Consider the following 16,798-nt stretch of genomic DNA (forward strand, 5'->3'; position numbering starts at 1 on the left):
CGATCTGCTGTATATATATAAATTATAGAACATTTTGGACTAGACAAAAAGGACACTCAGCAGTTGCGAAGTTGCATTTCTGAAGGCTACAAGCCACTTTATGGAGCTACCTTACAGAACTCTCAGAGCCAATTGCGAAGATAACCCCCAGAATTAAGCCTGAGAGAGGTCATGTGACCCAGCTCTTCAGTGTAAAGTATACGGGATATGAACTAACAGACTGCAACAGGTGCAAAAGCCTCACAACCTCTCCATGAAACCTCTCTCAACAAAGCTCAGCGCTGTTTGTGGTTTTGAAAACACACCAGTAGGCCTCATTGTTGCAAACCAAGAGTTCTTAAAGAAGTATTCCAACTCAACACCACTTGTCTTCAAGAATCAACCAGCCATGACTAAAGAGCGACTGCTTCAGCGAGAAACCAAAGGACCAGCAGCCAGCTCTCTAGCTGCGAACAAGTATTCGGACAATCCGTGAATAGTTTTTCTGATTTTACCTTCTTTACTTGGTCAAGTTTTAACATCTGATACTCTATAAAGTTTTATTTGTTTCCTTGCATGCCTGGGTGTGTGTGTGCCTTGTGATTTGTGGGAAGTTTAACAATTTGTACATTTTAAACCCTTTTGTTAATAATTTCTGTATCTTTACCTGAGTGAGCTTTAGTAATAAAATTAACTCATGACATGTTAACTCAAGCTGTCTGGCTTAATTCTTCCACCGAGCTATACACAGTTAAGGACGTATTGAATGGCAATATCGCATCATCTGCAAAATTGAAATTCTGTTATAACCAACCCAGGAGTGGGACAAAGAGAGAAGTTGGTCACCCCTCCTAACTTGGTCGCAACACCACCAAGTGCCAGCCATGTCTCAAACCCTTCCTCACCTAGCCTCCTGTCTTCCACTGCCCTTCTCTCTCCTTTCCTCATCCTCTCATGAGTATCAATAGTGTCACTGTCTGTTTGTTGATGAGTAAATAGGGAGCCAGGGCAGAGCTTCGAATTGTGTTGATTTTTAGACAGATGTTTATGAGGCCAAACAACAAAAACACACAGAGAACACACAGTCAAAGCATTCCCAGATTTTACAACTGCCATTTCTTTGCCTTTTTTACACAAACCTGTTAATTATTCTTGTTTTTCACATCAGGCGGATAACATAGAAACGTAGAAAATAGAAGCAGGAGGAGGCCATTCGACCCTTCGAGCCCACTCCTATTCATTATGATCGTGGTTTGATCATCAAGTTCCATACCCTGATCCCGCCTTCCCCCCATATCCCTTGATCCCTTTAACCCCAAGAGTATATCTAATTCCTTCTTGAAATTGCACAATGTTTTGGCCTCAACGACTTTATGCGGTAGTGAATTCCACAGATTCACCTCTCTCTGGATGAAGAAGTTTCTCCTCACCTCAGTCTTAAAAGGCTTACCCCTTATCCTCAAACTATGACTCCTAGTTCTGGACTCCCCCACCATTAGGAACACTTTTTTTATGAATCCACCCAGTCTAATTTTGTTAGAATTTTACAAGTTTTTAAGAGGTCCCCTCTCACTCTTCTAAGCTTCAATGAATATAATCCTAACTGATTTAGGCTCTCCTCATATGACTGTCCCGCCATCCCAGGAATCAGCCTGGTAAACCTTCACTGCACTCCCTCCACAGCAAGAACATCATTCCTCAGATAAGGACACCAAAACTGCACACACTACTCCAGGTGCGGCCTCACCAAGACCCTGTACAATTGCAGTAAAACATCCCTATTCCTATACTCAAATCCTCTCGCTATGAAGGCCAAAATACCATTTATCTTCCATACTGCATGTTTACTTTCATCAGCTGATGCACGCGGACACCAAGGTCTTGCTGAGTATCCACTCGTCTCAATTTACACCCATTCAAATACTAATCTGCCTTTCTATTTTTGCTACTGAAGCAGATAACCTCACATTTATCCATATTATACTGTATCTGCCATGCATATCCCCACTCATTCAGCCTGTCCAAATCCCACTGATGCATCTCTGCATCCTCCTCACAGCTCACCCTCTCTTCTGCAAATTTGGAGATAATACATTTAGTTCCCTCCTCCAAGTCATTAATATATAATATGAACATTTGGGGTCCTAGCACAGATCCCTAAGGTACCTACTAGTCACTGCCTGCCAATCGGAAAAAGACCCATTTATTCCAACCTTTTGCTTCCTGACTGCTAACCTGGTTTCTATCCATCTCAAGACACTACCCGTAATCCCATGCACTTTAATGTTACATAGTTATTTGCTGTGTGAGACATGGTCAAAAGCCTTTTGAAAATCTAAATAAACCACATCCATTGGTTCTCCCTGATCAACTCTACTAGTTACGCCTTCAAAGAATTCCAGTAGATTTGTCAAGCATGATTTCCGCTTCAATCCCTTTGGTGTTGGTACCTCCCACAGTCCAAAGATATGCCTATGGCAGATTGGCCATGCTAAATTGACCTTTAGTGTCCAAAACGTTAAGTGAGGTTACGGAGATAGGGCAGGGACTTTGGTCTAGGTAGATTGCTCTTTTGGAGGATCAGTGCAGACTCGATGAGCCAAATGGACTCCTGATGCACTGTAGGGATTCTATAATTCTATGACAAAAGAATTTCTCAAGACAACTGATGTTAAGAGAACAGAGACCAAGGTACTGTTCAGGAGAATTCAAAGAAGAGTAAACAAAGTGTTCTGAGTTAACAAGACAATTGCAGGAACTAGATTTAAAGTGGGACAGTAGACTTCAGAGGTCAATGAAATGTTTGATGCCATTTTAATAACAGTCTAGGAATTGAGAGTTAAAGCAATTGTGAACAGTTTGTACAACAGTCAAGACAAAGAAATCCTAAAGGGGTTGGTGTAAAATCCTGGACTGGATTCAATTGCTAAAAAATGAGCGGGAGCTTTGTTTCAAAGTGTTATTTTGAAACTCTGGACTGGATTCAGGAATACAAACCGCTAATGGAAAGTGAGTGAAGATGTTAAAGCCTGTTTTTTGGAGAGGAGTTTGGAAACTCCATGTGACAATTATCTGGGGGATTCTGCGGAGAAATCCATAGATACTAACTTGGGTTCAGAGCGGATTGTGCATATTTGACCACAGTCATCTTGTATGCTTAAAAGGACTTTGTGTGTTAATGAGGCCATTATAGCTTAAGACGTACTTTGTAACCAATGTTAATCCTAAAACCTGTGTGTAATTGTTAAGCTAAGGGGGAAGTAAAGGAGTATTGTAGAATAATTCAACTTTTCAAGCTTATTAAATATTTGGTCTTGTTGTTAAAAATATTTAGCAGTCCTGTGACTCTGTTCCTCCACATCTTATTAAACAAAAACAAAAGTTATGGTCATTTGAGCCAGGCTTCCATTCTGGGATCTTCTCATACAATTATAACATCAACTGGAATCATAACACTTGATGTCAAAGGCAGAAAATCTCAACTCACCTTGTGAGTTCAGCTCATTTGTCCGTGTTTGGACCAAGGCTGTAATGAGGCCAGGAGTTGCATGACCCTGGCAGAATATAAACTGAGCGTCAGTGAGCAGGTTATTGCTAAGTAAGTGCCACTTGATCGCACTGTTGATGACCCCTTCCATCAATTTGCTAATGGTTGAGAGTAAACTGATGGGGCGCTAATTGGCCGCGTTGCCCTGCTTTCTATAAACAGCACATACCTGGGCGGTTTTCCACATTGCTGGGTAGATGCCAGTTTTGTAGCTGTATAGGAATCGCTCATCTAGGGGTGTGGCTAATTCTGGGGTGCAAGCCTTCAGGAATATTGCCAGAATATTATCAGGGTCCATAGCCTTTGCAGCATCCAATGCCTTCAGCTATTTTTTGATATCATGTGAAATGAAGTAAATTGGCTGAAGACAAGCATCTGTGAATATCCACTCAGAACGTCTGGCTGAAGATTATTGTGAATACTTCAGCCTTGTCTTTTGTACTGATGTGATGGACTGCTCCATCAATGAGGATGGGGATATTTGTGGAGCATCCTCCTCCTGTTAGCTGTTTAATTGTCCACCACGAATCACATCTATATCTGGCAGCACTGCAGAGCTTATATCTGATCCATTGGCTGTGGGATCACTTGGCTCTGTCTATTCCAACTATTTCAGTAAACTGCTTTCACATCCTCTTTTTCTCTTCAGAGAGCACTTTACTGCTTTTAACGTGGTTAAGGGCTGTCAATCAAAGTTAGATGTTTGTAAGCATTGTGGTTAGTTACATAGCTGGGTACTTGAGATCCATTTGAGATCCATTCAAACGCAAAGGGAAACAAAATTAACCAACTAGACAGCTGGCTGTGGGGAAACTGTCAATCACAGCCTAGTACAAGCAATCTCCTGTTGATGTGAATGAAAGCCTTGCAGAGCAAAGATCTGATGGTGTTTAAATCCTAGAGATGAGCTTTGTGGAGTCTGGAATTACGTACAGACCAGGTAAGGACAACAGATGTCCTTTCCTGAAGAGCATCAATGAACCAGATGGATTATTACAATAATCTGATCATTTCCTGGTCACCATTACTGATCCTAGCTTTTTAAACTCTAGATTTCTTTAACTAACTTAATTTAAGTTCCCTACATGTCATGGGAGTGCTTTGAACACACGCACACCGGTTCATTCATCCAGTCACATAACCACTAGGCTACCATATCCCACACTACCACTGGAAATGCATAGAATATACCACACAGAAAAAGGCCATTTGGCCCACCCAGTCTATGCTGGTGTTTATGCTTCACTTAAGTCTCTTCTTGCCTTTCTGAGGAGAGCACAGGCCAGTCAACAACTTGAAAAAGGCTGTAAACAGAGATATAAAATAAACATGTTGACCAAGTAATATCCATTTAGTTCCCCCACCCACATTTAGCCAATTTAGGAATGGATGCAGATTAAGTAAATATTGTAAAACTGGCAAGTCATGTATAGAACCTTGGTAAGGCCGCATTGGAATATTGCGCACAATTCTGGTCGTCACACTACCAGAAGGATGTGGAGGCTTTGGAGAGGGTGCAGAGGAGGTTTACCAAGATGGTGCCTGGTCTGGAGGGTGTTAGCTATGTGGAGAGGCTGAAAAGACTCGGACTATTTTCATTAGAATGACAGAGGTTGAGGGGTGACCTGATAGAGGTCTGCAAGATTATGAGGGGCATGGATAGAGTGGATGGGCAGGCACTTTTTCCCAGGGTGGAGGGGTCAGTCACCAGGGGGCATAGTTTAAGGTCCATGGGGCAAAGTTTAGGGCAGCAGAGTAGCACAGTGAGTTGCACTGTTGCTTCACAGCCCCAGGGTCCCAGGTTCGATTCCTGGCTTGGGCCACCACGTGGAGTCTGCACGTTCTTCCCATGTCTGCGCGGGTTTCCCCCGGGTGCTCCGGTTTCCTCCCACAAGTCCTGAAAGACATGCTGTTAGGTAATTTGGACATTCTGAATTCGCCCTCTGTGTACCCAAACAGGCGCCGGAATGTGGTGACTAGGGGCTTTTCACAGTAACATTGAAGTGTTAATGTAAGCCTACTTGTGACAATAAAGATTATTATTATTAGAGGAGATGTGAGAGGCAGGTTATTTTACACAGAGGGTAGTGAGTGCCTGGAACACGTTGCCAAGGGAGGTTGTGGAAGCAGATACATTAACGGCGTTCAAAAGGCATTTTGACAAATACATGGATAGGATGGGTATAGAGGGATACGGCACAAGAAAGTGCTGAGGATTTTGGCAAAGGTTGGTATCATGATCGGTAGGGACATGGAGGGCCGAAGGACCTGTTTCTGTGCTTTGGTCTACCTTGTTCTTTGTTCTTCTTTAGTCTGTTGTTCCAGCACAATATCTAATTGTAAAATGTTATAAACCTTACCTGAAAACCATGTGGGCCTTGCGGTCCTCTTGGTCCTGGATCACCTCTATCTCCCTGTATAAATACAATGGAAAATGGTCCTCTGTTTAAAATCCCTGCAATAGACACATAACTACCAGCATGACCCAAACCTGGTATGTTTCAAACCCGTTTAATATACAGCATAAAATTATATCTACGAAAGTACCTTAGCTCCTATTTGTCCAGTTTCACCTTGCATTCCTGGTATTCCCAGAGGACCCTGAAATCAAAGACCAGGATCATTTGGATTGTTTTACTTTTCCGCCGAACCTTTGCCTTCAATGGCAATTGCTTAAAATGTTGTTTGTAGCCAGCTTCAACTTACATCACCACCTGGCACACCGCCACTACCAGCCATTCCTGCAAGCCCAAATGTACCCTGAAAGAAAGCATATGAAGGTATTAGCTTTAGATCCATGACACATTAAACATTACTTAGTATCAAAAATTACACATTTACCTTGCTGCCTGAAGTTCCTATATACCCTATTGATCCTGGATATCCCTGTAAGAATAAGTTTTTAAAAATGCATAAAATAACATTCTACATGTCAGCAAATTCGAATGCAAAGTTTTCAGGCCTTTAAAAAAAATGCTATTGTAATCACACGGCATTACGTATGCAAGACATACACCTGATGTATGTATCACATGCACCATGCAGGAAGATGTATGTTATTTGCACTGAAATCACTTACAGGGCTGCTGTATTCCATGTATGCCGACATTAATAACATAAGTGGCTTGTCTCACCAGCAAACCTGCAATTTAACTATCGGGTGTTGAAGGTGCAGAGTTTTATCAGTTTTAATTTTATTGTCTGTTATGAACTGATTGGAGTGTGTACCACGACTACCTGTTGAAAAACATGAAGAATGTGGGACTTAATCTACAGGGCTACATATCTGCTACGTAATGTACAAATGGGTCTTAATGTATTTTCAGCTGAGTTAGTTAATGGGGAAATACCTTTTCTGTGGTTTATTTACTTTAATATTAATTCATGTTCTTTACTTTATTATGAATTCATTTGTTACAGTAAAAGCCTTAAAATGTGAAATCTTGCGCGATCCTTTACGTCGGTCACCAGGAAATTCATATCTCTTTTAATGTTATTGGTCTCAGCAGGGATCATAACAATGCAACTGAAAAACGGGGCAGAGAATCCGTTTTTGACGCTGATTTTCGGATTCTCCGTCCCCTGAAAAGCGGTCTCAGGCCATTGCCCGAGGCCCGCCGCACAATGCTCCGTCCCCGACCGGCCGAGTTCCCAACGGCATGGGTTACATGTGCTCACACAGTTCGGGAACGTCACGTGGCAGCTGCGGACTCAGTCCGGCGGCGCCACAGTAGGGGGAGGGCCGATCCGTGGGCAGGGGGGCTTCATTCGAGTCTGTGGGCACTGTGGGTGGGCGGGCGGTCCGGGGCGCCAAGTGGCTGAAGGGGGTACTATTTTTGCGGTCCGGGTCCGTGGGCTGAATACACCATGAAGCGGGCCGCTGCTGTGCGCATGCGCGGCCATAGAACCGGAAATGCTCAGGGCCGTATCGGCAGCTAGAGCTGCGAGCTATATGCTGCCTCCCTGCTAGCCCCCAGGAAAACGGGGAATCAGTGGACGTTTTGCGCTAATTGTCCTGGCGTAAAAGACCACCATTTTCACGCCGGCGTGGGAACTTAGTCTCCCAAATAGAGAATCTAGCCCCATAGCTATTGCCACATTTATGGAATAGAGAACACAGGAGGCCATCAGAGCATTGTGCATTTGCCGGTTCTTAGGTAAAACCATCCAATTAATCCCACCCCTCTACTTTTTCTCCATATCCCTGCAAATATCCTCTAGTAAACTCTATGGGGTAATTTAGTCCTCTTTCCTCTTTGGTTCAGGGCCTCTTATTGTAAAGCATGCCAGCCTGACTTTACCAATTCTGCTCATTGTTTTAAATATCTCAGTCGCATGTTTGGTTAATAACTGCATAATAGTTTTGGTCGATGAGGAAAAAACAAAACGAAAACACAATCTATGATAATAAGTTTTGTTTCTGCATGGACTGTTTTGATTTGCCGGTTTAAAGGGTGTGCTCTCTTTGTGAGTTTATTTGCCTGGCGACATGAAGGCACGAGGGGCCATGGTTGACTGGAGCATATGACACATGGAAGGCTGCCAGGGCTGGTGGTGGGATCAGGGGGCCAGTGGAGAACGGAAGCAGCAGAAGGTAAGGGAACCCCCAACAAGAAAGTTACTCTAGTTGGAGAGATTGATTCCGGCAGGGATGGGAAGGGATTGGTGGGAGGTATGAGATGATGGAATTGGTTAAGTGTGGCAAAATGGCAGGTACCATTATTTGATGCCACTTAATATTTGAAAGTTATACTTTGCGCTAAAAATGAGGATTTACTAGATTTGAATGAAAAGGTTTTAGAAAAATTCTCAAGTAAATGAAAAGAATACATCAGCATCGATTCTATAGAGAAGAAGGTAATAGTCTCCCATTGTGCATTGTAGCTTGGGGGAAGGAGGGGTAATGTATACTCAAGGAAGGAGCAGTAATAATGCTGCTACAAAACTTGAATCCTGGGACTTTGTCATTAAACAACATTGATTGTCAGGCATCTGCTTTCTTTGGTGGCAGATGCTGAAACGATAACAGGCAAGGCAATACAGGCATCCTCAGTTTAAAACATGCTGTCTGGCACGTTTTTCTTTCAATGCGATTTGTAAATTAGGCAAATTTCCCAAATAGCGTTTTAGTGAAGTTACTACACATGCTCATCCAGTTAAAGCTAACCATTAATTCACTCCTCCAACCTACACACTCACCATTGTCTCCTCTAATCCTCGAGCATGTCTTTTCCCTCCACTGCCCCTCTCACTCTCCTTCTCCCAATTATCTTGCTCACCACTTCACTTCTTCCACCCTACCACTCACTACTTCCTTCTCCTCATAAGACCATAAGATTTAGGAGCGGAATTAGGCCATTCGGCCCATCGGGTCTGCTCCGCCGTTCGATCATGTCGGATATGTTACTCATCCACTTTCTCCTGTCTTCTCTTCATAGCCCCTGATCCCCTTATTAATCAAGAACACCAGGAGCGAGATTCTCCGACCCCCGGCCGGGTCGGAGAATCGCCAGGGGCTGGCGTAAATCCCGCCCCCGCCGGTTGCCGAATTCTCCACCACCGGATATTCGGCGGGGGCGGGAATCGCGCCGCGCCGGTTGGCGGGCCCGCCCCTCTCACGATTCTCCGGCCCGGATGGGCCGAAGTCCCGCCGCTAAAATGCCTGTCCCGCCGGCGTAGATGAAACCAGCTACCTTACCGGCGGGACAAGGCGGCGCGGGCGGGCTCCGGGGTCCTGGGGGGGGCGCGGGGCGATCTGGCCCCAGGGGGGTGCACCCACGGTGGCCTGGCCCGCGATCGGGGCCCACTGATCCACGGGCGGGCCTGTGCCGTGGGGGCACTCTTTCCCTTCCGCCTTCGCCACGGTCTCCACCATGGCGGAGGCGGAAGAGACTCCCTCCACTGCGCATGCGCGGGAATGTCGACAGCGGTCGCTGACGCTCCCGCGCATGCGCCGCCCGGAGATGTCATTTCCGCGCTAGCTGGCGGGGCACCAAAGGCCTTTTCCGCCAGCTGGCGGGGCGGAAATTTGTCTGGCGCGGGCCTAGCCCCCTTAAGGTTGGGGCCCGGCCCCCAAAGATGCAGAGCGTTCCGCACCTTTGGGGCGGGGCGATGCCCGACTGATTTGCGCCGTTTTTGGCGCCAGTTGGCGGACATCGCGCCGTTTCAGGAGAATTTCACCCCAGATTTTTGCTTAAGGGGCTGTTACCTTCAGGGCCTTTCACCGGTTCCTTCTTCCCAGGCAGCACGGTAGCACAAGTGGATAGCACTGTGGCTTCACAGCGCCAGGGTCCCAGGTTCGATTCCCTGCTGGGTCACTGTCTGTGCGGAGTCTGCACGTTCTCCCCGTGTCTGCGTGGGTTTCCTCCGGATGCTCCGGTTTCCTCCCACAGTCCAAAGACATGCAGATTAGGTGGATTGGCCATGATAAATTGCCCTTAGTGAACAAAAAGGTTAGGAGGGGTTGTTGGATTACAGGGATAGGGTGGAAGTGACGGCTTGAGTGGGTTGGTACAGACACGATGGGCCGAATGGCCTCCTTCTGCACTGTATGTTCTATGTTCCCATTCCTCACTTCCTTCCTGTTCACCACTGACCCTCCCGCTCACTGCTTTCCTCTTTCCCTTCTCAATCTTCCTGCATGGGATGGAAAACAGGGAGTGGCGAGTCGGGGTGGAAAGCGGGAGATACGTTACTAAGAGCTAATGTTATATTTCTTTTGTTGCCGCAAAGAGAAAAGAATAGAGGTGCCACGCTCTACGTTCTCTGCAAACATGGTGCAGGGTCTTTTCAGAGTTGTTGCACTTACAGAGCGAAATGGAGAACTGTAAGACTGCGCAAACACTCTGCTGGCGTCACTACACATCAGGTGATGTTCCACTGTATTACCTGAATAACAGCCGGTAAGAGAAGTTTTGGGCCATTTAGGTTCAAGGCAGAAAATGGATCACAATAAGATCCGAAGAAAGAGGAGCATGAAATAATAAATAAATAACCTTCATTGTCACAAGTAGGCTTACATTCACACTGCAATGAAGTTACTGTGAAAAGCCCCTAGTCGCCACATTCCAGCGCCCATTTGGGTACACAGAGGGAGTATTCAGAATTATCAGGTAGTACGGGAATTGAACTTGCGCTGCTGGCCTTGTTCCGCATCACAAACCAGCTGTCTAGCCCACTGAGCTAAACCAGCCCTGTCCAAATAAGATCATGGATGACATGATTTTGGTCTTAACTCCACATTTCTGCCTGTCCCCCGTAAACCTTGACTCCCTTTTAGAATAAAAATCTGTCTAACTCAGCCTTGAATATATTCAATGGCCCAGGCTCCACTCCTCACTGTGGAAGAGAATGAAGTCTAACGACCTTCAGAGAACTAAAATACTGCTCAGCTCCATTTTAAATGGGAAGTCCCTTATTTTTAAACTGTGCCCCGAGTTCTAGATTCCCCACTCTAAAGCTGCACTAACAGAGACTTCATTAATGAACACACAAGGTATTTAATAACAAAGATTGTACGCCAGCCACATGGCTGCAGCTAAATCCCAAAATGTCGCAGAGCCTTTCTCATCATGGGGTGATTCCACACACTGAGTCCCGATTGGTCACACTGGTCATGTAACCCTTACTATGCTGTGTTGCCCTTAAAGGGGCAATCACCACACCCACATAGACCAATGTCCTCTCAGCATCTACCCTATCAGGCCCCCTCAGAATCTTATGGCCGTGATTCTCCATCCCCGGGATGTCTGGAATATGTTCTCCGATGGGATGGAGAATCCGGCGTTGGGGCAAAATCAGGATCCGCCACACGCCGGCGGGAGCATGTCAATAAATGCAAATGGGTCGTAGTTAATTCTGCGGTCCTTGGGGCTGGGAATCACGTGGATGTGGATAACCTGTGGCCTCTACAATTGTGACCCTGACTTAGTGGACATTGTGGTGGGCCATGGGGGCAGTTGCCCCTCCTCCGCATCGCAAATCAGCCCTGAACCTCACCCCCCCCCCCACCGCACAGCAGCCCACAACCCTCGGATTGCCTGGGTGACCCGAAATGCCATGGACCCCTGTGATAGGGGGATCCCCCCCAGACGCCCTGAATAAAGGAAGCTCCTCCCTCCTCCCCCTGACTAAGGCACACCAGACCACAACCCCCAGAAAAGAGACTCCTGGCCTGGAAGCTAGAGTGCAGTCCAGACGGAGGCAGTGGGAAGCATTATAGCTGTAATACTTATCTTGTAAATCCACGTGTCCATTCCTCAAGGGAGAGCAGCTGTGCCTGCATCTGGTTCCCACAGATCCACTATCTGCAAGCCATTCATAGCTTTTGTAGTGTTCTGTGATTGTGAGCTCGTACAAACCATCTGCAGCTTTGATCCATTCATATGCTTTCATGCTTCAATGACCTGAGTGGTGAAACCGCATTGTATGCAAACATTGAGCACATCAAAGAGAGGTAAGTGCAGTGGAATCACACGATTGGTATCTACTTAGTGCTTGGAATCCATGGGGTGTCCTCAATTACAGGGGTCCTTGCAGGGGCTCCCTCGATTACAGGGCTCCCTGGGGGGTCACCCTATTACAGGGGTCCTGGGGGGGTTGTTAAGGTCACCTCTTGGGGGTGGGGAGCACCCAGGCAATCCGGGGGTGGGAGGCTGCTGCACGGTGTGGGGGATGGGTCCGGGGCCAATTTGCGGAGGGGGTTCGATTTGTGGTGTGGGGGATGAGTGGTGGCTGGTCGCGGGGACCTCGCTATCGGGCCGCCCACTCAAGATGATGGCCCGAAAGCTGGATTTCCTGGGAATCCCTCAAAATAAATTCGCGTAGCGTTGAATATTGAATTGCATCCCGCTTTATGGCCGCAACGAGATCGTAAAAGTGATGCAATTCTGCTCCGGTGAGAAGCCATCTCCCAACGGAGAATATAGGGCGTGATTCTCCCAGCCCCGTGCCAGGCTGGAGAATCACTGCAACTGCGCCACGCCACCCCGACACCGGTGCGCGATTCTCCGAGGTGTGGAGAATTGGCGCCATTTCCACTGGCGCGTTTGGCGCGGCGCCGGTCGCGGGCCGCTGTACGAAGTCGGGCCGACGATTTTCCGGCCCGGACGGGCCGAGCGGCCGTGCGGAAAAAGCAGAGTCCCGCCGGTGCAGTCCATACCTGGTCGCTGCCGCCGGGAACTCTGTGCGAAGGGTCGGGGGGCGGCCTGTGGGGGGGAGGGGGGCTCCGTCCCCGGGGGGGGGGGCCTCCGAAGGGGTCTGGCCCGCGATCGGGGCCCACCGATTGGCGGGCCAGCCTCTCCCCCCCCCCCCGGGCCTACTTTGTTCCGCATCCGGCCCCAGAACCCCCGCGCCATGTTGCATCGGGGCCTGCACGTTCTGTAAGGTCACTGCGCTTGCGCAGGTTGGCGCCGCCCCCAGTGCACGCCAGGAAGTGAGGCTGGAGCGGTGTGAACCACTCCAGTGCCGTGCTGGCCCCATGTGGGGGACAGAATCGCTAGTGCCCGCACCCGTTTCGCGCCATCGTGAAACGAGACGGTGTTCACGACGGCGCGGACACTCTGTCCCGCGATTGGAGGATCGCGCCCATAATCCCAACCTGCTCAACCTTTCCTCGAAAGACAACCCTTTCATCCCAGTAATCAGCTGAATGAACCTTCTGTGAAATGCTTCCAATGCAATTATATCTCTCCTTAAGTAAGGAGACCAAGCTATACACAGGTGTGGTCTCACCAAGTTCTCACCCTGTATAGTTGTAGCAAAACCTTCCTATTTTTATATTCCATCACCCTTGCAATAAAGGTCAACATTGCATGATCCATGTGTAGGGACATGTATAGGTTTTTAATGTAAAAGTTCTAAGATGTAAGTTACAGGAGCTGCAGGAATGAACAACGTCATTCTTTAGGAACACATTAGGAATGCTAAACAAGCGATAGCTGTAGAGTATTTGGGCGAGTTTCTCCGTCGCGAGTCCGCACTCAGCCAAATCTTCATTCACTGCAACCGGAACGGAGAACCCCGTCGACGTGAAGAAATGGAGAATTAAAGTCTTTATGCCTCCAATGATCCGATGTAAAACTGCATTTTCAACTCAGGAGTAAACAGTTTCTACTTAGTCTTTCCATGACTATAAACAAGTCACAGACCAGAACACTCGACAAAATTTATATTTATGTTCCCCTTTTATCCATGGACAGCTTTATAGAACTTTTTCCTGAATGAGAAGTTTTTATTCTGTGTAAGAATAACTGGAAATTGTGTATTTAAAGAAGAACCATTGCAATAAAGATACTGATTTGACTGCGTCGTCTTAAAATAGTTCATATACTCTAGTACATTTATCACCTGAAAATGGAATTTGAGATTTTCCAAACTTACCGTATCTCCCGGTTCCCCAATATCTCCCGAGAATCCAGGATCACCAGGGAATCCCTGTCACATTTGGAGATACAAAGACAAGTAAACAATTCAGCGAATTAGGAAATTGTGAAAAGTAATTTGCTATATTGAAATCTCGTACCATAACTCTCATACTATCCAGCTACATAATACCTTAACCCTCACTCTCTCCAGCTAGAGAGTATCTTAACTCAGATTGTAAAGTACGAAAACCCTCGTACTATTCTCATACTATTCCTCTGAATAGTACTTTAACTTTTATGGTTTCCAGCTATATTGTATCCTAACTCATACAGTTTCCATTTCTTTGGAACCCTAACTCTCATATCCAGCCTTATATTGCATACTGGTCTAAATCGCTGGTTTTTAAAGCAGACCAAGGCAGGCCAGCAGCACGGTTCAATTCCCGTACCAGCCTCCCCAAACAGGCGCCGGAATGTGGCGACTAGGGGCTTTTCACAGTAACTTCATTTGAAGCCTACTTGTGACAATAAGCGATTTTCATTTCATTTCATTTCATATATGACCCTCTATAGTCCCGTTTTCACGAACGCAAAAGTAAATTTTTCTTTCAAAGATCTATTGCAAAGTTATTTCCGCTAATTTATATTCTTGTCATCAAGTTCTAACCATGAGGCTTAGTAATATTCTGAATCTGTTTCCTCTAGACAATATCTTAAGTAATATTCTGAATCTGTTTCCTCTATACAATTTATAACAACAATAATCTTTATTAGTGTCACAAGTAGGCTTAATTAACACTGCAGTGAAGTTACTGTGAAAATCCCCCAGTCGCCAAACCACCCTCAGATGCTGTCAAAAATAAGTTTGTTGGAAATCACCTTTAATCCCATGATGCCTGGTAGTCCTGGTGGTCCTGAGTTTCCTGGAGAACCCTTTTGTAAACAACAAGTACAATTACTTCAGAGTTATCTGTCGACTAGCCTTGCGAATTGCTTCCTGATTTGAGGCAATGGACTTGTTAACTTAGAATTCTTGGAGGAAGCATTCATTTACTCTTGAACTGATAATTCTTTGAAACAGTACTTACCAATTCACCAGAGGATTCAGCACTGCCTTCTTCACCAGCTTCTCCAATTTCACCCTTCAGATAAGTTAAAAGTCATTGTCCAGTCTTTTAAATATCATGACTCTCATAATGTAAGTTGATGCTAATAAGAGTTTGACATAGTTTACAATAATGCACATTTTGAGGTACTTACAATTTCACCCTTGGGTCCTGGTTCTCCTCGTGGTCCTAAAAATCCAACAGCACCCTACAATGTGTAGTCAATGAAAACATCATCTCATTATGTGATACCACATTTATGTTCTTGACGTATAAATTGGACTGAATCTTCACAAAGTAAACGCCCCCAAAGATCTACAAAACAACGGAGGTCATTTTCAAGATCATAAGGCCAGTGGTGAGGCAGTGGTCATTATTAAAAGCAATGAAAGAGGAAGTCAAACACTTACAATGAGTGGCTGACCTGCAAATTCTACACATCCAGGGCCAAACTGAAAATACTACAAAATATCTTTCAGAACGACAGGTGTATTATTACTTTGTCATTGATAGATTTAAACAAGCCTGCCCCTAGATAGATTATAACATAATCTGTACAAGTAAAAATTTCTACTTTTCCCTTTCTTAGCTTTCATGTCACATAGTCTCTCGGTTAATCAGCACAAGGCGCAAGCTGCTCTCAGGGGTGTGTTAATACCACTGGGAGCTGTATACGAGAGGGTCTGCAATTGAATTTCTTTCCTTCTCTGTGTGGAAGTCCCTGACCCTCTCTGGCATCTTCCAAGATAGTTCTGGTCAGAAAATACTTGTGCATATACACGTTTGTGCTCTCTTCAAACACCCACAAGGCTTTTTCCCCAGCCCACAGCAGGTTTTGTTCATTGTGAAAATCTCAGACTGACAGCCAAGTGTAACTGCTTCTTGTCCCTATGTACAGTGTGTATCCGATATTACATATAATGCACATTATTTAGAAATGGGCCATAATGAAGACTTACAATTTGGCTCCCTAATAATTGTTTTAATAAATACAAAAAGAGTAAGAGGATAACTAATTAGAGGACAAAAAGGTGACTTGTATATGGAGATGGAAGATGGGGCAGCACGGTAGCATTGTGGATAGCACAACTGCTTCACAGCTCCAGGGTCCCAGGTTCGATTCCGGCTTGGGTCACTGTCTGTGCGGAGTCTGCACATCCTCCCCGTGGGTGCGTGGGTTTCCTCTGGGTGCTCCGGTTTCCTCCCACAGTCCAAAGATGTGCAGGTTAGGTGGATTGGCCATGATAAATTGCCCTTAGTGTCCAAAATTGCCCTTAGTGTTGGGTGGGGTTACTGGGTTATGGGAATAGGGTGGAGGTGTTGACCTTGGGTAGGGTGCTCGTTCCAAGAGCCGGTGCAGACTCGATGGGCCAAATGGCCTCCTTCTGCACTGTAAATTCTATGATAATCTATGATGTGGGCATGGTTCTTAATGAACACAGTTGTGTCCACCTTCACAAAAGAGGGGGACCATGTATACATTGTAGTTAAGGAGGAGTATGAAGTATAAAGGTAAAGTTGCCGTAGTCCCAAATGACCATAGGCTGCTTTCCCCTTTGAGGGGGGAGAGCTGACTGGTGGTGATTTAACCTGAGGATCACCACACTTCAGGCGAGGGGCAAGCGAAGCGGGCCTTCATGAAGTATAAACTGTGAGAGAGAAACCATTAAGAGGTTTGATAGATTTGGAAGTGGAAGGTTCGTCTGACCAGCTAAAATGTATGGAGGTTGCTCAGAGAAGAAAGGGAAGAAACAGTAGAGACTCTAACATCATTATTCAATCCTCTCTGGCTGCAACCTTAT

General features: G+C 46.0%; 1 protein-coding gene across 3 annotated transcripts in view; it reads right to left on the minus strand.

The window, feature by feature from the left end:
* Window positions 1-16,798, minus strand: part of LOC140385154 (uncharacterized) — a 94,235-nt gene that overhangs the window by 19,028 nt on the left and 58,409 nt on the right. For all 3 annotated transcript variants that reach the window (XM_072467009.1, XM_072467007.1, XM_072467008.1), the window contains 8 exons: window positions 15,151-15,204; window positions 14,979-15,032; window positions 14,770-14,823; window positions 13,907-13,960; window positions 6,368-6,412; window positions 6,233-6,286; window positions 6,074-6,127; window positions 5,887-5,940 (listed from right to left, as the gene is read on the minus strand). In XM_072467009.1, the coding sequence (XP_072323110.1) occupies window positions 5,887-5,940; window positions 6,074-6,127; window positions 6,233-6,286; window positions 6,368-6,412; window positions 13,907-13,960; window positions 14,770-14,823; window positions 14,979-15,032; window positions 15,151-15,204 (423 nt within the window). The remainder of the gene's footprint in view (window positions 1-5,886; window positions 5,941-6,073; window positions 6,128-6,232; window positions 6,287-6,367; window positions 6,413-13,906; window positions 13,961-14,769; window positions 14,824-14,978; window positions 15,033-15,150; window positions 15,205-16,798) is intronic.

The sequence above is a fragment of the Scyliorhinus torazame genome, chromosome 11, assembly GCF_047496885.1.
Source record: "Scyliorhinus torazame isolate Kashiwa2021f chromosome 11, sScyTor2.1, whole genome shotgun sequence".
NCBI classification, from domain to species: domain Eukaryota; kingdom Metazoa; phylum Chordata; class Chondrichthyes; order Carcharhiniformes; family Scyliorhinidae; genus Scyliorhinus; species Scyliorhinus torazame.